Raw genomic sequence first — 20,627 nt, 5'->3', positions numbered from 1 at the left:
ACAAAGTATGCAGGATGGGAAAGAAAGGGGAGAAAAAATACATTAGGCCTGCCAGATAATCACATAGTTAAATAGCAAAGATTTTTTTCTCCCCTCCCCTTTCTCTCTCCCTTTCTTTTTCTCTCCTCCTCCCCCCCTCTCTCTCTCTGATGATTTCATATTTCTTATTAAACTTAAGGCTTTCCTTTTTTCTCTTTTCCAGACAACTTGGGGAAAATGGATGCAGACGAGGCTCAAGATATGACCCAAGTCTCAGGTGAGATCTTTAAAGAGTCTGACTTGGAAAGGAAGAGGCGGGGAAGGAGGGCCTACCCTGAAATACGTTTAGGTCTTAACCACAACCTTGTTGTTATTATTGTCCCAGTAATTGGTTTCGGTCCTTTCGCATCACCAGAGTGGAAATTGGGAGAGGCTTAATGATGATCGCTTTATGCTAAATTCAATAAGGTATGGGTTCCTTTTTAGCTAAATTTAACTTTTTTTAAAAAAATTAAGGTTCCCAAGAAGGGATACGTGGGTGGGATGTAGAGTAGGCAGTTTTTAAATTGGGGGACCAGTTCAGGCTTTGTCAGAGGCACAAGGTCTTGTGCATGTAATGACCGGGGATCTCGCCCCCTTCCTCTAGAGACTCTTATCCAGATGGAAAGAGCAACACAGTTGTTGAATTTATTGTGCGTGGCCATAGGCCATAATGATCTAAAATATTAATGGTATAAAAGAAAGACAAAATATATACCATTCATATTCAAACAAAGAGTAATAAGTTCTTGTAACGGAACAGTGTAAGCGAGACCAAAAAGAAACTCCTGGCTTAGTTAATCTGATATGCCTGAGATGTATTTGTTTCCAGAACATTGGCTGAGTGGTCCCACAAAGCCCATCTGGGGAGCTTTTGTTGATTTAGCAGCAGCCTTTGACTTTTGGGGGGATCTCCGGGGGCACCTGGCAAATTGTACTTATGTTGAAATTAAAAATATATATATTACAATACTATTTTTGCATTCTATGCGTTCAATGAAATTTTCTGTTGCTCCATAGAGACCAAATTTTAATCAATGGTGTCCCGCTTTACCAATGTTAAAATCTGGTCACCTTACCTTTGACTCAACTGATAGGTGCTGCTGATGGGTGAAACCGGCCGAAACGAATATCAATCAGATGAGTCAGAAGGGACCTCCAGCATCATTTAGTCCACCTCTCTGCAGAATACAGGAAATCCACAACTATCTGCCCCCTCCCCCCCCCCAGGGACCCCAGTTCTATGCCTAGAGGATGCCTCCTCCCCAAAACCAGGATCCCTGCTGGAGGAAATTCCCCTCCTGACCCCAAAGAGGCAGGAAAGAAAGGGCCACCAGAGCCAACACAATCCCTTTTGCCCACCCACTCAAAATCTGCCTAAATTCACAGAATCAGTATTTACTGTTTCTTATCAGAGAACTGCATACTGCAATCTGTACTGAATTTAAAAACTGTGAGGCTTGGGAGGTTTACATGCAGATCCCTACTTGTGACTGTATAATCAGAATGTGGATAGGACCCAAAAGGTAATGTGTCCACAAAATATAAATGTACAAAGTAAATTAACATTTATTGTGTGCAACTTAACAGGGTAAAAAGTTTTTAAAATAGAAACAGCCCATAGGCCAATCATTGAAATCACAAATTGTGCACCATACAATGCTAGACACACCATGCTGGGCCTAATGTGTTTCGACCGCACCATGGGACTTGCTCAGAGGTAAGATCTTGAACACCCACGTGATAAAGTGGAACATGCAGCCAGTAAGGTTTTTAAAATTTTTAATTTATGCTGTATGAATAGCAAGCTTAATACAAATGGGGCTGATCGGGTGTTCCAGGGGCTTCTGTGCATGGAAGGAAGGAAGGAAGGAAGGAAGGAAGGAAGGAAGGAAGGAAGGAAGGAAGGAAGGAAGGAAGGAAGGAAGGAAGGAAGGAAGGAAGGAAGCAAACCCCCTGGCAGGAGATCCTGGGAAGGGTAGTCCATGGCCATCTGGAGAGCCACGGTTTGGCCAGCCCAGATTTAGGGTGACGATCAGGCCCAGTAGATCTCCAGCTCCTTGCTGGAACTGCTTGAGCATACAGTTGGTGCTGGTCAGTCGCCAGGCCTCTGTCTACTTCTGTGGGGGCTGCGGTCAGCTCCTTGCGTTGCCGGTTGCTCGGGCCTCTCCTCGCTCCAAGTTCATGCGCCTTTAACAAGAAAGATTGAACGTTCGAATGAAACTTCGGTTAGGCGGCTGCAGGCGTTCGCCCAAGAGGCAAATCCTGCTCAAGGCTTGCAGAGGTGGAGACAAAGTTACCATTTTTGCAGAATTTCCTCTGGCTTGTGGTTTTCCTGTAAAGACACCTGCTTGAGAGGGAAAGGGTGGGGATCGCTGCGAGGCTGCATAGGTGTGGGATGAGGGTGAGTTTACATGTTAGGAGAGGAAGAACTTTCGGGTAGTTTATTTGCCAGGCTTCAGTCCCAGGAGGGGGCCGACAGAACTTCCTGCTGGCTTCCGGGACCAAGATGGCTGCTGACAGAAACACGGCCCTGCAAGAAGGGGAGGGTCAGGCCGAATCAGCAAGGCCTTAAGAACCGGCTGGTCACCAGAAGCAGAAGAGCCATAAGTGTGGCAGCCGACATCTGCAGAGGGCTGTTAGGCCTTTGACTGAGAAGGGCATGTTTCTTGCCTTCTGTACGGTCCACCTATGCTAGGCATTCTCAACCAGGGTTTCGTGAACCTCTCAGGTTTCTTGATGGCCCTGGAAGGGTTTCCCGAATGGGTGGGAGTTAATTAATTTTTAAATATATTTCTAAATGTGTTAAAACATTTATCAGATGAAATGACCATATATGGTCATGTTGACCCTCACCCCACCCCTCCCCAAATGGCCAGTGATGGGCCTGGAGCAGGTAGGACGGGAAAGGACATGTACACAGCTATGCTTCGCCAGTAAATTCTTCACGATGGAGTGACTTCTAGGGTTTCTTGAAGCACGAAGCATGTTTCAGGGGCTGACCTTTGTCTGAGGATGCCAGTCGGTGACTAGCGCCTGGTGGGAGACCAGAAAGGGCAGGGTCGGTGGGGATGCCAGCCTCCAGGTGGGACCGAGGGATCCTCTGAGATGCCAGCTCATCCCCAGACTTTAGAGACCATTTCCTCTGGAGAAAATGAAAGCATTGGAGAATGGGGTCTATGTGGGAAACAGCTACAAGACCCTGAAGAATGTCATGGAGGTGGGGTCTGTAACAGGGAGGGGGGAATGAGCATAAATCGTCGGTCTGGCTACAACCCACTGTGTGGAATCTATCTGTCTGGCCCACCTGAAAGTTGCTTTGGTGGCAAATTTCAGCAGCCTTGCCAGTGAACTAATGGCAGCCTTTCACTGCTTCCGGACAGCAAGACCCAAAACACATTTTCTGGACATTGGCACTTGGGCACAATTGGATGGCATGAGGAAAACACATGGTTGGCATCCCCATGCCCCCTCGTAATACCCTTGCAGCAGCAGCATTTGGAAAAGAGCACTAGAGGGCAGAGCAGGTGTAGAACCCTTTTCCCCACCCACCGGTTCTCTCCTTCAAATGGTTTTCTGATCAGCCCAACCAGGCCAGGGAAAAATTGGCCTCTTCCGGGGGGAGGCGTTGCAGAGTTGGGCTGCCTGACTTCCATTCTTCAGCCAGGGATTCCCCCTACCTCTGGACTTCCACATTGTTCTTATCTCCATAAATATGAGCTGCAAAACACAAATTTGCCAAGGGAATAACTAAAGCACCCTTAGAGTTCACAGGTCTGTAAAACAATACACAGCTCTGGTCCTGTGACAGATGCATTCATGTAATAAATGTCCCTAATCACCACCACCGCCACCACTGGCCCAAACTAAACATTACCCCCCTCCCTTCCAGCTGGATACAACCACAAAGGGAAATAGGTTGGAGGACAAGGAAATGCCCCTTCCTTAAATTGCCAGTGGGGGGGGGGGAAGCTATTTTTGCTTCTCTGCAGTGTGGGGTTTGCAGTTCCTCATGGCTTGGTTGTAGATTTTTTGTCCCCTCAGCTTTAGGATGAGAGGAATCTCTTCTTCCTCATGAGCCCATGTGATTTTTAAAAACAAGTGTCTGGAAGTGAATTGAGGAATGAATGCTACTGTTATACTCCAAATCAGGGGTAGTCAACCTGTGGTCCTCCAGATGTCCATGGACTACAATTCCCATGAGCCTCTGCTAGTTTTTGCTGGCAGGGGCTTATGGGAATTGTAGTCTATGGACATCTGGAGGACCACAGGTTGACTACCCCTGCTCCAACTGGCTGGTTGGTTGGTCGAAGGATAATATTACAGTCACAAGACTACCTGAAAGTTATGTGTTTGAGTCCTCTGACCTAACATAAAGCAGGATCCTCCATGTAACAGGAATAAGGATCAACCCTCAGTCAAACTTGGGATTTAGGAGTTCCGCTCTCATTAAAAGTGCCACCCTAAACAAAGGTACCCCCTATAAGCCCCCTGGTTCAATAGAAGGGTATAATGATATTCAGGATTGTACTCTTAATTCACTGGGAACCAGAGATGTGGCAAATTAGTGAAAATTGAGTAAGTAAGGGAAACACAGGATTGCCACTGACTCATCATAGGAATGCCAGCCTCCAGGTGGGGCCTAGGGATCCACTGGAATTCCAGCTCCTCTCCAGACTGCAGAGATCAGTTCCCCTGGAGAAAAGGGCTGCTTGGGAGGGGGACTCTGTGGCCTTGGACCCCACTGAGGGTCAGGGATGCCAGCCTCCAGGTGGGGCCAGGGGATCCCCTGGAATTCCAGCTCTTCTCCAGACTGCAGAGATCAGTTTCCCTGGAGAAAAGGGCTGCTTGGGAGGGGGGACTCTGTGGCCTTGGGCCCCACTGAGGGTCAGGGATGCCAGCCTCCAGGTGGGGCCTGGGGATCCCCTGGAATTCCAGCTCCTCTCCAGACTGCAGAGATCAGTTTCCCTGGAGAAAAGGGCTGCTTGGGAGGGGGACTCTGTGGCCTTGGGCCCCACTGAGGGTCAGGGATGCCAGCCTCCAGGTGGGGCCTGGGGATCCACTGGAATTCCAGCTCCTCTCCAGACTGCAGAGATCAGTTCCCCTGGAGAAAAGGGCTGCTTGGGAGGGGGACTCTGTGGCCTTGGACCCCACTGAGGGTCAGGGATGCCAGCCTCCAGGTGGGGCCAGGGGATCCCCTGGAATTCCAGCTCTTCTCCAGACTGCAGAGATCAGTTTCCCTGGAGAAAAGGGCTGCTTGGGAGGGGGGACTCTGTGGCCTTGGGCCCCACTGAGGGTCAGGGATGCCAGCCTCCAGGTGGGGCCTGGGGATCCCCTGGAATTCCACTTCCTCTCCAGACTGCAGAGATCAGTTTCCCTGGAGAAAAGGGCTGCTTGGGAGGGGGACTCTGTGGCCTTGGGCCCCACTGAGGGTCAGGGATGCCAGCCTCCAGGTGGGGCCTGGGGATCCCCTGGAATTCCAGCTCCTCTCCAGACTGCAGAGATCAGTTCCCCTGGAAAAAAGGGCTGCTTGGGAGGGGGACTCTGTGGCCTTGGACCCCACTGAGGGTCAGGGATGCCAGCCTCCAGGTGGGGCCTGGGGATCCCCCGGAATTCCAGTTCCTCTCCAGACTGCAGAGATCAGTTCCCCTGGAGAAAAGGGCTGCTTGGGAGTGGGGTCTCTGTGGCCTTGGACCCCACTGAGGGTCAGGGATGCCAGCCTCCAGGTGGGGCCTGGGGATCCCCTGGAATTCCAGCTCCTCTCCAGACTGCAGAGATCAGTACCCCGGGAGAAAAGGGCTGCTTGGGAGTGGGGTCTCTGTGGCCTTGGACCCCACTGAGGGTCAGGGATGCCAGCCTCCAGGTGGGGCCTGGGGATCCCCCAGAATTCCAGCTCCTCTCCAGACTGCAGAGATCAGTACCCCAGGAGAAAAGGGCTGCTTGGGAGGGGGGACTCTGTGGCCTTGGGCCCCACTGAAGGTCAGGGATGCCAGCCTCCAGGTGGGGCCTGGGGATCCCCTGGAATTCCAGCTCCTCTCCAGACTGCAGAGATCAGTTCCCCTGGAGGAAAGGGCTGCTTGGGAGGGGGGACTCTGTAGCCTTGGGCCCCACTGAGGGTCAGGGATGCCAGCCTCCAGGTGGGGCCTGGGGATCCCCTGGAATTCCAGCTCCTCTCCAGACTGCAGAGATCAGTACCCCGGGAGAAAAGGGCTGCTTGGGAGTGGGGTCTCTGTGGCCTTGGACCCCACTGAGGGCCAGGGATGCCAGCCTCCAGGTGGGGCCTGGGGATCCCCTGGAATTCCAGCTCCTCTCCAGACTGCAGAGACCAGTTCCCCTGGAGGAAAGGGCTGCTTGGGAGGGGGGACTCTGTGGCCTTGGGCCCCACTGAGGGTCAGGGATGCCAGCCTCCAGGTGGGGCCTGGGGATCCCCTGGAATTCCAGCTCCTCTCCAGACTGCAGAGATCAGTTCCCCGGGAGGAAAGGGCTGCTTGGGAAGGGGGACTCTGTGGCCTTGGGCCCCACTGAGGGTCAGGGATGCCAGCCTCCAGGTGGGGCCTGGGGATCCCCTAGAAGTCCAGCTCCTCTCCAGACTGCAGAGATCAGTTCCCCGGGAGGAAAGGGCTGCTTGGGAGTGGGGTCTCTGTGGCCTTGGGCTCCACTGAGGGTCAGGGGTGCCAGCCTCCAGGTGGGGCTTGGGGATCCCCCGGAATTCCAGCTCCTCTCCAGACTGCAGAGATCAGTTCCCCTGCAGAGATCAGTTCTCCAGGTGGGGCCTGGGGATCCCCTGGAATTACAGCTCAGCTCCAGACTAAAGGGATCAGTTCCCCTGGAGAAAATGACTGCATTGGAGGGTGGACGCCATAGCATTCTACTCCACTGAGGTCCCACCCACCCCAAATCCTGCCCATTAATGGCTCCACCCCTAAAGTCTCCAGGTATTTCCCAACCCGGAGCTGTCAACCATGGCCAGGTATGGCAGGGAACCACTTGATGATATTCTCTGTCCCCTGCCCTTGCACAGTGAAGCAGTAAGAGAGAAATGGGGAAGAAAACAACACCAGAAAGTGTCTTCCTGTTTCAGAACAGGAAGTGGCTTCCAAAAAAACCTCTGACCCCCCCCCCCCCTCCCCAGCTCCTGGGGATTGTTCTCTTGGAACCAAGCTCTGCCCACCAGATCTCCAGGTGTTTCTCCATCCGGAGCTGGCAACCCTCCTTGCAACAGAGACATACATATCAGGTGACAGCGCATTGCACGATGTTGTGATCCTGGCAAGAATTTAAATCAGGGGTTCCCAACCTTTTGGGGGGCTGCCACTCCCTTGGGTCCCAGGCCACCACGTCCCTAGTGCCTCACCCCCACCCCCACCACCACCCCCACCACCACCACCCCCACCACCACCACCACACACATAAAAGCACACATGTCTTTCTTGGTGTTAGATCTTCCACAAATCCAAAACACACTATATTGCCTACACTTCTTTTTCGGTTGTTGTGTGGCAGCCATATTTTAGTCTGGAAAAAACTATGTAAGTTCTTTGCAAAAGTCATTGGGGAAAGCCAGTTTGAGTCCTCATTGGGGAGAAAAGCAGGGAAAGAAAGAGTGTAAGAAGCAAGCCATGGGAAGTCCCTGGCCAGGAGCAAGTGGAAGGCTTTTCCAGCATCCCCAAAATGGAGACTTCTGGGGAAAAGTTGCCAACCCACCCTGGGCTAAGACGTTCCTGATCTGAGGTGGAGCCTAAGAAAGACAGAGTCTGAGGAGGGGAAGGAACTCAGCAGGAAGAGGATCCCCTCCAGCCCACCTTCAGAAGTTGTCATTTTCTTGGGAAGCTAAGCAGGGTTGGCCCCGGTCAGCCCTGGGATGGGAGACCCCCAAGGAAGTTGAGGCAAGGAATGGCAAGCCACCTTGGAATGGGTCTCACTAGAAAAATGCGGCCACAGCAGGAAGAGACAAACTGCTGCCCCCCCCACTGCCCCAAACCCCTCACCACTCCCCTACTGCCCCCAAATTTCTCACTGCCCTCCTAGATCCTTCCACTGCTCTGGGGGGGGCATACCTCCCACTTTGGGAATCCCTAATTTAAATAGTGCAGAAAGCCAATCCACAGCATAAAATCAATAGCTACAATGACATCCAGACTGATCCGCAACTGTCATTCTGCACACATTGGATAATTCAGTGCACTTTAGAAGTAGATTTTCCTGACTCACATAGGCATACCCAGCTGCAAAAGCAAATTGAAAGCACATTATCCAGCATGTGTCAAACAAGCCTGGGAAATCCACCTGCAAAAGCACTTTGAAAGTGTGCTATCCAATGTGTGCGGAATAAGGGATTCAGATGGAAACGTGCTTTAAAGAAACAATCCTGTGAGCAACAAGGAGAGCAGTGCAGTGTTTGCAAGACATCTGTTCCTCCTTCTTGGAATGTGGCCACAACCCGTTCCTGAGAGAATCCTAACCTATGCCATGAGCTGAGAAGTCACACTTCTGTCCCTCTCCTGAAAGCAATATTTCATGAAGTGCATCCTTGCCACCCGCGATGCATTGGAGCGAATGAAGAAAAATCATGTTCAGCTTCAATGGCTACATGCCACTTAACTGTGGGCCATTCCGCACAGTGTTAATGTTGCTGAAGTGTTACAATTGTGTAACACTATTTATTTTCCGTTATTCACGACGTCGTACACAATCTACAACACTCCTTGAACACTCCCGCAAAAATCGCTTCATTGTAGCGCTTTTCGGGGAATCCAAAAGTGGATTCCCCCTAAAAAAAAACTGCTAGACTCTTGAGAACAACGTGCAACACATCCGAAAAAGACATGTGCATTCTCAGTATAGTGGTAGCAAGCATGTTCCTCCCTAAGCTCTCACACTCGAGCTTCCGGCGTCGCGATCGTCATTTTTTTCCTTTTAAACCGGCAAAAGCAACGAATAAGTGATGCTTCTTTGACAGAAATCCCTCCACAAGCAATTGTCTGTAAAGTTTCCAAGCACAATACAGCCCCCCGTTCGACACTGCCCATAATTTTGGCCCGAAATTGCACTGGGGGGTTAACTTTAAGAGCGTGTAAACGATTAAGCACCAGCTCCTACGCCAGCGAAAAAGGTCTTTCTGATACATCCAATCGACTAATATGCATTGCTACTGGTGTTTTCGGGTTTTTAAAAAACAGTTTTTAAAGGGAAGCATGACCACAACAGTTAATTGGCTGTTCTGTTTGATTGATGGCCAATGGCAGGAGGAAGCATGGAAAAATATTGCCTCCTTTGTTGCGATTTCGGCGAGAGCGGAAACTTGTGCGTTACGAGAACAGCGCTAGTGGGAGAGCCTTTTGTTTGATAGAAACGGCTGTGTGCGTTACTGAGACCTGCTGCTTTTGACTGCAGTGCTTTTCAATAGCGTTCAGAATTAGCAACATTGCCCATTGTGCGGAATGGCCCTATGCTTTGCAGCCTTGCTCTAGTATAGTATAGTACTGGGGTGACCAAACTGTGGCTGTCCAGAGGTCCATGAACTACAATTCCCATGAGTTCTGGCAAGGGACGAAGCCCTATGAAGATAGGTTGAGGGACTTGGGAATGTTCAGCCTGGAGAAAAGGAGGTTGAGAGGGGACATGATAGCCCTCTTTAAGTATTTGAAAGGTTGTCACTTGGAGGAGGGCAGGATGCTGTTTCTGTTGGCTGCAGAGGAGAGGACACGCAGTAATGGGTTTAAACTTCAAGTACAACGATATAGGCTAGATATCAGGAAAAAAAATTTCAGTCAGAGTAGTTCAGCAGTGGAATAGGCTGCCTAAGGAGGTGGTGAGCTCCCCCTCACTGGCAGTCTTCAAGCAAAGGTTGGATACACACTTTTCTTGGATGCTTTAGGATGCTTAGGGCTGATCCTGCGTTGAGCAGGGGGTTGAACTAGATGGCCTGTATGGCCCCTTCCAACTCTGTGATTCTATGATTCTATGAATTGTAGTTCATGGACCTCTGGAGAGCCACAGTTTGGCCTCCGAATGGCATGCTCCCCTATGGAATTCCCTCCCTTCACTACCTGGAGGTTGGCAACTCTAGGCCCTGCACCCAAATCTCCAAGTATTTCCCAAGATGGAGCTGGCAGCCCTACCCTTAGGTACCCTGCAAGATAACTAGCTACCAGGGTTACCAGGGCTCCCTTGACCACCCACTGACAGATCAGGTGTTTTTTTTCCAGGCTTACTGATCTCTGAAGTCTAGAGAAGAACTGCAATTCCAGGGACCCCCAGGCCCTACCTGGAAGCCGGCATCCCTAGGCTGCCCCTTGCCAGGCCCTAGTACCTATGGTCTCCTGTTTTTGTGAGGTCAGGGGGCTCTTATTGGTGTCTCCTTGAACATAACTTTCCCCTCCCCCCTCCTTTAGCCTGGTTTTAAATATGACCATTTGACAGAAAGATCCAGGTGGGCAGCCGTGTCAGTCTGAAGCAACAGAATTAAGTTTGAGTCCAGCTGCACCTTTAAGGCCAACAAGGGTTTAAGCTTTCATGTGCATGCACAACCCAGAATTCAATACAAAATAGACCCTGAATTAAACATAAGTGCCTGCACACAGAAGCTTATTCCCAGAATTAAACTTTGTTGGGCTTAAAGGCGCCACCAGACTCAAACTGTTTGGCAGGAAGAAGGACCAAAAGAGCTGCAGATGGGGGGGGGGTCCCCTAGATTAAGTGGTCTTTTTCAAGGCCTTTCTTGGAAATATGGGCTTCTTACCAACAGCGGTGTAGGAGTAGCCTTTGATCATGGAAAATTATTTTCCACCATGCTCTTGTGAACTTAGCACTGAACGCCTGTCTCACGGTTTCCCTACCAGGACTCCTAGGAAGCTGAGCCGGGGGTTGGGTTTATCTGCAGCTATTTTTATGTTGTGGTGGGGCATGATCTAACTCAAGTTAGGCACTTGAAATGCTATCGCCTTCAGCAGGAGAGATTGAGGTTCACACTCAACTTTCCCACCAAAATTAGTAATGGGACTTCAAAGCAATTGACTCAAGCAGGATGACTATGTGCCCCAAGCTTTCTAGCGCTGTTCAAAATTTGTGTCTTTGTCACATTTCGCAATCTAAAGTGGCCTAAAGTTTCCAACCAAACTGCTCCCAGTTTGGTTAGTCTGGACTGAAGTTGGTTACGTTATCACTGACTTCCATTCCACGAAACTAAGCTGTCAGCCAGGAAGTCCCAGGTATAAATTTGGCTCCTATAACACTGCAAACTACCATCTCACCTCCAATATAGAAATGATAATGATTATGTCCAACTTTAGAGGGTTGTTAAAAAGTAAAACAATACTTGTGAGGAGTATTAAATAGTCTAAATGTAATGTAACTTAGCACACATCTTTAAATGTTCCGCGGCGCAGGGCGCCGCGGACTAAATAAAACAATAAGGGCTTGTAGGGAGGAGTTAGGGCGGGACACATCCGGGATAAAAACTCGGAGACGGCCAATCAGGGGCCCTCGGGGGCCAAGTGGCTAATTGGGAGGTGCGCGCTATGCGCACCTCCCAATTAGCCACTTGGCTCGCCCCGGACTCTCTGCCCATGCTCCGTCCCCATATGGTTCACTGACGGCAAAGGAGCAGGGCGGCCGTGTCGAAGATACGGCCGCCCTGCTCCTTTCCTGCTGACGAAACATCGCCTCGAGCAGACATGTACAGTACATGTACAGTACAATCGCCGGTGGAGGGGGCAGAAGGCCCCACGAGGTGCCCACCGGAGGCCTTCCCGCCCAGACTTCCTTCTCTAGCGCCCATTTTATTTGCAGATAAAATGGGCTCTTTCTAGTTTTAGATATTTCTCTTCTTGCCTGAGTCCACTGTGACCTAAGTAAAGTTAGTTTCAGTGAAATTTGCTAAACAGAATAAGCAAGCTGCAGCTCCCTTAAGCCCTGCTGCTTTTAATGGGACTTTACTTTATCATGGGTTGGGGCCCATGTGTGGCTTCCAGCTTCCTGTGTAGCATAGTTCGATGGAACAAAACTGTCACAGTGCATTATATTTGCAGTTTCCCAAATGCAGGTATGTAGGCACCTACTGTAAATTTTTTGGGTGAAACCTAAGAGCCAGACGACAAGCCACTGTGCAGTCCTAAACATAGTTACACCCCTCTAAGCCCATTGAAGTCAGTGGATTTAGAAAGGTATACGTGTTTAGGACTGCACTGATGAAGTGAAGAAGATGCTGGAGATATTTGATCATGTCTCCAAACATCTCCCTTTCCTTCAAAAGCAGGCATTGGTGGAAGACCAGGTGATTTGCGTAGGGAAGATGGCACAGAGAAGGGGGAAGTCATCTTTCTCAGCAAAAAGGTCCTTAAGCATTGTAGATGAGACCAAGTTCTCTAACATGGCATCCAGTGTTTTGAATTACCCCTCCTCTCCCCTTCCTCTGTGTGCATGGTTCCGCCTGCTGCTGCAGCCATTTTGGGACTGTGCCTGCCACTCTGTGTCAGAATTCCAAAAGCGACCACAGGCTCCCAAAGGTTGGGGACCCCTAGACGAGACAAATATGGTGAATGAATGTACCTGTTTTGTCTTGGTGTTTTAGAGTGGCCACAAAAGGAGCTTGGGATCCAGACTTTTGGATGAAATTTTAATATTTAGACCTAATATTTTCTTCTCACTCACTTTGCCACCAGTTAATATTCTGGACATGCCTCCCAGGAATTAAATGACAAATGGCTATTTCTTTTCCTCACCACTTTTTAAGTCATCTGCTTGAAAATGATTACATACCTATAAAATTGGCTGTGCCGTTGTGAACTTACCAGGCTCTAACAACATAGATGCAGTTAAGGCATGAAATAGGAAATATCATGCTGCAGCGTCTAAGAGAAGAGCAACCTGGTATTCCGCTGCCTGTTCACAAAAGAAAGGCTGTACTGAAGGATGGGCAGGCCAAAGAAACAAACTTGGTTGATTTGATGATGGGTCTTAAGGCTTGTCAGATCTGGGAGGCTAAGCAGGGTCAGACCTGGATAGCATTTGAAGAGGAGAACCCCAAGAAGTCCAGGGTTGCTATGCAGAAGATGACAACAGCAAACCACTTCTGTTTTTCTCCTGACTATGGCCAAACTGTGGTTCTCCAGATGTTCATGGGCTACAGTGCCCATATGTCCCTGCCAATTAGCCATGCTGGCATGCACTCATGGGAATGGTCTTCCATGAGTATCTGAAGAGCCCCCCTGCCCTATAGGGTTGCCACAAGTCCGCTGTGACTTGATGGCACTTTCCACCATCCCTGAGAAGGAGATGCTAAGGCTGGTTGCCTGCTTCCCAGAGAAATATCCACCTGATCCTAGCAGGTACACAATGGTTGTGGCTTTCAGTCTTGGCTGTTTCGTAGAAAGGTCCTCTGATTTCTGTAGAACTATCAGTGGCACAGGAAATGGTGGCGGCTACATGCACAGACAGCTTCAAGAGGGGATTGGATAACCATATGAGTCAGAGGTCCATCAGGCACTATTAGCTACAGGGTATAGTGGTTACACTATGTCAGGGGTAGTGATGTTCGGTATTCCTTGTGCTGGGGGGGCAACTGTGGGAGGGCTTCTGGAATTCTGGCCCCACTGGTGAACCTCCTGAGGGCACCTGGGTTTTGGTTATTGTGTGACACAGAGTGTTGCTGGATGAGACACTGGCCTGATCCAACATGGCTTCTCTTATGTTCTAACAGTGTGGAATATACAATTAGTTCCTTCTTGAAAACTTGATAACCTCTTCCCACTATGTGTTGCTTCACATGCTCTCATAGGAACAGGCAAGTACATGTATCGGCTTATGGCAAATCCTTGCCCCGCATTTTTTTCTGGATTCCGACTTTGGCTCCTGTTATTGTTAGTTGCTGACCAGGGATCTGTTGCAATGGCTCTGTATCTTCTGATAGCTCCAAAAGTGTGATATCTTCCAGAGGTAAATGTGCATGGAACCAGGACTTCCTTCACTCATGGTGTTCCTTCTCTTTGCAGGGAAAGAAAGTCCTCCATTAAGTGACATCCCAGATGATGGTGAAGAGTCCATGCCCATTCCGGAAGACCTTTCAACAAGCTCAGGAGGACAGCAGAATGTGAGGCATGACAGAGTTTTGGGTAAGAGCATCGATATCCATCTGCTATTGAGGAGGTCCTTCTGATGCTCTTGTTTTGGTGGGTGTTCCTTTCCTCTAGAATTTTAAAGTTGATAGACTTGTTTGCTTTTAAAGAAATATACAGCCAGCTGTGTAGCTTTAAAATATCAGATCCCATCAAAGATCCCATCTCATTCTGGATTCAAATTATTGCCCAGCTAAGAAGTAAGCTTGTGATTACGGGGGGAGGGAAAGATGGTTAGTGGCATCCTTTTCCTTTTGATTTCCCAGAACTTCTTGGGTTGTTTGAAAATGCAGTATCTCTGTTGTAAAACAGAATGACTTAAAGCATTTGAGGTACCTGAAATCCCGCTTGTTTGAAATCCCCATTTATCAAAATCTTTGATTAGTAGTTTATGACCCAAAGCTGGTCAGTGCTGAGAGGACAACCTGCTCCACCAATCTCCAGCTAAAGGATAAAAAGAAAGAAGATGGGGTGGCCAATTGGTGGCTCTCCAGAGGTCCATGGGCTACAATTCCCATGAGACCCTGCCAGCAGAACCAATTGGCAGGGACTTATGGGCATTGTAGTCCATGAACATCTGGAGAACCATGAGCATGGCAGGGGTTCATGGGAATTGTAGTCCATGGACCCCTGGAGATCCGCCATTTGGCCACCCCCTGGCCACTAAAGTAGATTTGGCGTTTTCATGCATACTGAATAATCCACTTTCCAGGCTCTTTGGGGCTGGATTTTTCGGTGTGAAATGGCAAAATTCACTTGCAGACAAATGACAACGTTCACTTGTTCAAGCGGAATAGAGTGAAAATTCACACATGCAGTAACATCGACACCATTTTATTTTCTTGTTGTGGTTCTATATTTCTATAAATTTTTTAAACAAAAAGGAATGAGGACAGAGAAAGGGGGAAAGATGAGAGAAAACCAGCAGAGATTAGGTGGAAAATTCAAAGGGGAAAATTCAAAGGTGGGGCAATGTGTCTCCAGAGGCTGAAAGGTACTGATCTAAATCCCACCCTGTAAGGGGCTCTCCATGCTCATGTAGCCACCAAAAACCTATTCGAAGGGGACATTTCTGTTCTATCCAATGTGTGGCTGTTAAAGAGCTGAGAGGCTTTTCCAGGCATTACAGTTTTTAAAAAAACACAGGGCACAATTCAGCCAACACAATCCCGCCCTGAGCCAACCAGGAAGTGTGGGCTATAAAAATAAAACTATTATTGTTCTTATTATTACATAAAATAACGGCGTGTAGATCTCATGGATCTCATGGACAGAGTTGGGAGTGCATTTGACTCCCACAGAAACCAAAGAGCCTTAGAAAGTACATCACATCACCAGGAATATGTCATAAGCAGCATCATCGCCTATCCTACAGATGTCTGTTTGTTACCTCCAAAACTAAAAACTGAGTTTATAGCTTAACTTCATAGCTCATTGTTCTTCTCAAGAACCTGCCCCATCCTTGGAAAACATGATTCCATCATTGGGTTTGTTTGGCTTCTTCCTTTCTCTCTCAGTGGGTTGTTTGACAGATGACTGGTACTTGACTTTTCAACATTTGATGGCTTGCTATTGGTTGTATGAATGAGCTCCTTGGGGGAAGGACATTTGTTTGTGGGTTCAGAGGGTGGCTGAGTTGGTCTGCACTGGAGACCAACAAGGAGGGTATGAGCTTTCAAGAGTCGGTGCTCCCTTCATCAGATGCCCGATGAAGGTATCTGACAGAGGGAACTTTGACACTCAAAAGCTTCTCCAGGGGTGGCCAAAATGTGTCTCACCAGATGTTCATGAACTGCAATTCCCATGAGACGCTGCCAGCACACTGGCAGGATCTTATAGGAACTGCAGTCCATGGACATCTGGAGAGACACAGTTTGGCTTCCCCTGGCTTATACTTGTTAGCAGGGAAAATAAGTCATAGATATGCACTTGCTGTAATTTAGGATAAAGGAGATAAAAGGATTCATTTATGGAACGACATACTGGGATAGTGCAGAGGAGAGATAGGGACAGGTGTTTGTCTACATGGCTGCCTAAGAAGAGAGAGAGAGAGGGGAGAAGCTTCCGAGAAGAAGGAGGAAATTGCCCTAAGAGTAGCAATCTAGGGATAGACAAGAAAGCACACTTAACAGGTAAAAAGGTCCTAAACTCTCTGACCTATCTAACAGTCTTCTTGCTGCCCCCTTCAGGGTCTTCTTCTCTTCTTCTCTATGTACACCAGACATTGTCTATTCCAACAATACTCTCAAAATCTTGTTGATCTCAAGGAACCTACTGGACTGGAATCTAATTGTGTTTGTGGTGATCCTCATATTATTCCTGTGGCATTTGACCTGTGAGGGCTCATCCACACACCCATGTTGTCCTTGAGGTATCTGTCCTAGGTGACAAGTCTTCAGGCGTGATCCAACCCCCAGATGGAACCCAACCTTACAGGGAAATCCAGAAGCCCAGGGATGCCCCGTCAGGTCTCTGAAAGTCTCCTTCCCAAATGCTGCCTTGGCACACCACAGGGGGGCCACACTGGAAGAAGGTTTCCTGCTTCAGGGCATGAGTTTGTGCGTGTCATTGACTACCGTGGTTTCCTTCCCCGTCCCACTCTGTGTTTGCACTGATTCTAAGATAAAGCAGTAACACAGATAAGGCCCAGCCTTCTTATCATGGGAGCTGCAGCACGACCATGAAGGAAGCATCTACATTGCAAAGAAATGGGCCTGGTGCTGTTCTCCTTTTCCTCCACAGTGCTCTAATTTCTTTTCTCCCCTCTTTGCTTACCACATACTATCATCAATGCCCAGCAAGCTAACGAATGGAAGTAGTTAGCAGGCAGAAGGTTGTTTGTATGACGCGTGCGGGCCCATCTGTTAGGTCCCCAGAATCAGGGAGATCCTGGCCTTCAGAGCATCAGATCAGAGGCCTGATTCACACATGTTGCAGGATGAGGGGGCAAAAAGTGGATGGGGTAGAATGGACTGTACCACGCCGGGGTTCAGGAGGGGGCTCCCATCTAGGAAAGTGCCATGGTGTCAAAAACTCCCTACTAATCAAGAAGCCAGCACTGCAAAACAAAAGAGCAGGAAGCAGAAATACTTTTTTTGCTGACTGTTCCACTTTTCTTTTTGAAGGGGCTTACAGGAAGTTGTATTCAGAGCTGGAATCCACCAGCTGTCACCCCAAGCTTTCTATACATCCGCCTCGGGAGTCCCTGGCAGTTGCCTTATTCTCTAGCATGGGCAAACCATGATCCCAAGAGTTGAAACTCTTCAGCTCTTGTCAATAGGACCACGTTGTAGAGCAGCCTTTTTCAACCTTTTGACTGAAGCTACCCCTGACATAATTTTTTCAGGCTTTTAGGTGCCCCAGAAGTGATGTCAGCTGGCCACGCCTCCCTGCCATGTCCCTGGAAGTGACATCACCACTTGAGTTAACAGGCAAGCTTGAGGAGGACCTGGTCAGGGAGACAGGAGGCTGTTTAAGGCAGGAGTAGTACACTCTCCACCCCCTCCCAGGCACGGAAACCACAAGAACACTCATGCCCAGGAGGAAGGGACGAGAGCAATGGGAGCAGCCAGTTCCCTCGTTTGTGGCCGAGTCCATTCAGGTAGGAGGGGAAAAGCCACAGATCCCCTCTGGATTTCCTGCAGACCCCCGGAGGTCAGTGGAATCCTGGTTGGGAATCCCTGTTCTAGGAAGAATCATAGAATCATAGAGTTGGAAGGGGCCATAGAGGCCATCTAGTCCAACCCCCTGCTCAACGCAGGATTAGCCCTAAGCATCCTAAAGCATCCAAGAAAAGTGTGTATCCAACCTTTGCTTGAAGACTGCCAGTGAGGGGGAGCTCACCACCTCCTTAGGCAGCCTATTCCACTGCTGAACTTCTCTGACTGTGAAAAACTTTTTCCTGATATCTAGCCTATATCGTTGTACTTGAAATTTAAACCCATTACTGCATGTCCTCTCCTCTGCAGCCAACAGAAACAGCATCCTGCCCTCCTCCAAGTGACAACCTTTCAAATACTTAAAGAGGGCTATCATGTCCCCTCTCAACCTCCTTTTCTCCAGGCTGAACATTCCCAAGTCCCTCAACCTATCTTCATAGGGCTTGGTCCCTTGGCCCCAGATCATCTTCGTCACTCTCCTTTGTACCCTTTCAATTTTATCTACGTCCTTCTTGAAGTGAGGCCTCCAGAACTGCACACAGTACTCCAGGTGTGGTCTGACCAGTGCCTTATACAATGGGACTATGACATCTTGTGATTTTGATGTGATGCCCCTGTTGATACAGCCCAAAATGGCATTTGCCTTTTTTACCGCTGCATCACACTGCCTGCTCATGTTTAGTTTACAATCCACAAGTACCCCAAGGTCTCGTTCACACACAGTGTTACCTAGAAGCGTATCCCCCATCCAGTAGGCATGCTTTTCATTTTTCTGACCCAGATGCAGAACTTTACACTTATCTTTATTAAATTGCATCTTGTTCTCATTTGCCCATTTTTCCATTGTGTTCAGATCTCGTTGAACTCTGTCTCTATCTTCTGGAGTATTTGCCAGTCCTCCCAATTTGGTGTCATCTGCAAACTTGATGAGTAGTCCCTCCACCCCCTCATCTAGATCATTAATAAATATGTTAAAAAGTACTGGGCCGAGCACCGAGCCCTGAGGTACCCCGCTACTCACCTCTCTCCAGTCTGATGAAACACCATTGACAACAACTCTTTGAGTGCGGTTCTCTAACCAATTCCCTATCCACCTAACTATCTGAAAATCCAGATTGCAGTCCTTCAATTTATCCATCAGAACATCATGGGGAACCTTATCAAAAGCTTTACTAAAATCCAAGTAAACAACATCAACCGAATTTCCACGATCCAGCAAACCTGTTACTTGGTCAAAAAAGGAAACCAAGTTGGTCTGACAGGACCTGTTGGAGAAAAATCCATGCTGACTTCCTTGGATCACCAAATTGTCCTCCAGATGTTTGCAGATCGCTCCCTTTAATATCTGCTCCGTTATCTTCCCCACAACAGAGGTCAGACTCACTGGTCTGTAGTTTCCCGGGTCATCCTTCCTCCCTTTTTTGAAGATCAGAATAACGTTTGCTCTCTTCCAGTCCTCCGGGACATCTCCAGTCCTTAAAGAGGTCCCGAAGATGATGGACAAGGGTTGTGCAAGTTCTCCGGAAAGTTCTTTGAGCACTCTCGAGTGCATTTCATCTGGCCCAGGGGATTTGAACTCATCCAGTGCAGCTAAATGCCTCTCGACAACCTCTCTATCCATGTTAACCTGCCACCCAGACACTATCCTTTGGCTACTGCTGTCTCTAGATGAGCCTAAACCCTTTGACCTGTGGGTAAAATAAAATTCTGCTTTCTCTGCATCCTCCATTAGAGTTTGTCCATCCACACCCAACAGTGATCCTATTGTCTCCTTTACTTTACGTTTGCTCCTCACATAACTGAAAAATCTTTTCTTGTTACAGTGGGCTTCCCTGGCCAATCTTAGCTCACTCCCAGCTTTGGCCTTTCTGATGACTGATCTACAGTGTCTAGTAACCTGTAGGTACTCTTCTTTAGAGCTCTGTCCTTCCCTCCATTTCTTGAACATTTCCCTTTTCTTTCTTAGTTCCTCTTGAAGTTCTCTGTTCATCCAAATAGGCTTCTTAGAGCTCCTGCAGTGTTTTCGTCTTTCTGGGATAGTCATTGATTGAGCATGGAATAGCTCTTGTTTTAGTAGCGCCCACCCTTCACACGCTCCCTTCCCTTCTAGCATTCTCATCCATGGTATGACGAGTTTATTAAAGTTTGCCCTACAAAAATCCAACATCTGCGTCTGGCTTCCTTGCCTCCCCATCTCAAAAGGAATTTTATGAGGACATGGTCGCTTTCCCCTAGGGTCCCCTCGTCCACCAAGAAAGTTTGCCTTACCAACGATGTGCATTTCAATGCATAGAGGACATGTGGTTACGGACTGGATTGGCTCTAGTATTGAGCAGGATGAGACTGTCTCCTACACATGATGCATTTGGGGATCTGAACACATCATCCTGCCTTCTGCTGAGTCAGACCAAGGTCCATTCTGTACAACTTAAATGTAGCCAAAGTCGTACCTTTTGTAAATGCTATTAATTTTACATTCGGCATGACGTCGTAAACAAACCGCAAAACTCCCGCCAAACTCCGGCAACAATCTGATTTTTATAGCGCTTAGGGGAAAATCTAGAAAAGTGGATTCCCCCTGAAAAAACTGCTACACTTCTGAGCACAAGCCACAACACATCAGCGAAAGGCATGTGCATTCTCAAAATAGTGGTAGCTCTCGCCCCCGAGCTTCCGGAGACACGATCGCCATTTTTTCCTCCTTAAACCGGCGAAAGCAACGAATAAGCAAGGCTTCTCCGGCTAAAGTCCCTCCACAGAATTGCTTAACAATAAAACAAAGCTCCCTTATGCAATTGTCTTTAAAGTTTCCAAGCACAATACAGCTCCCTGTTTG

At 48.6% G+C, this 20,627-nt stretch overlaps 1 protein-coding gene across 15 annotated transcripts in view; it reads left to right on the top strand.

Annotated features, from left to right (window-relative positions):
- Positions 1 to 20,627, top strand: part of IKZF1 (IKAROS family zinc finger 1) — a 96,728-nt gene that overhangs the window by 36,533 nt on the left and 39,568 nt on the right. For 11 of the 15 annotated variants that reach the window (XM_077303302.1, XM_077303310.1, XM_077303309.1 and 8 more), the window contains exons 2-3: positions 203 to 256; positions 14,010 to 14,129. In XM_077303302.1, the coding sequence (XP_077159417.1) occupies positions 217 to 256; positions 14,010 to 14,129 (160 nt within the window). In that variant the 5' untranslated portion in view covers positions 203 to 216. Of the gene's footprint in view, positions 1 to 202; positions 257 to 361; positions 448 to 14,009; positions 14,187 to 20,627 lie in introns of those variants that run through there. The other 4 variants (XM_077303304.1, XM_077303303.1, XM_077303311.1 and 1 more) reach the window with 3 other exon arrangements.

This window comes from Paroedura picta, chromosome 11, assembly GCF_049243985.1.
Source record: "Paroedura picta isolate Pp20150507F chromosome 11, Ppicta_v3.0, whole genome shotgun sequence".
In the NCBI taxonomy this organism is placed as follows: domain Eukaryota; kingdom Metazoa; phylum Chordata; class Lepidosauria; order Squamata; family Gekkonidae; genus Paroedura; species Paroedura picta.
The sequence above is the reverse complement of the archived record's forward strand: the minus strand, read 5'-3'. Positions and strand labels throughout refer to the sequence as shown.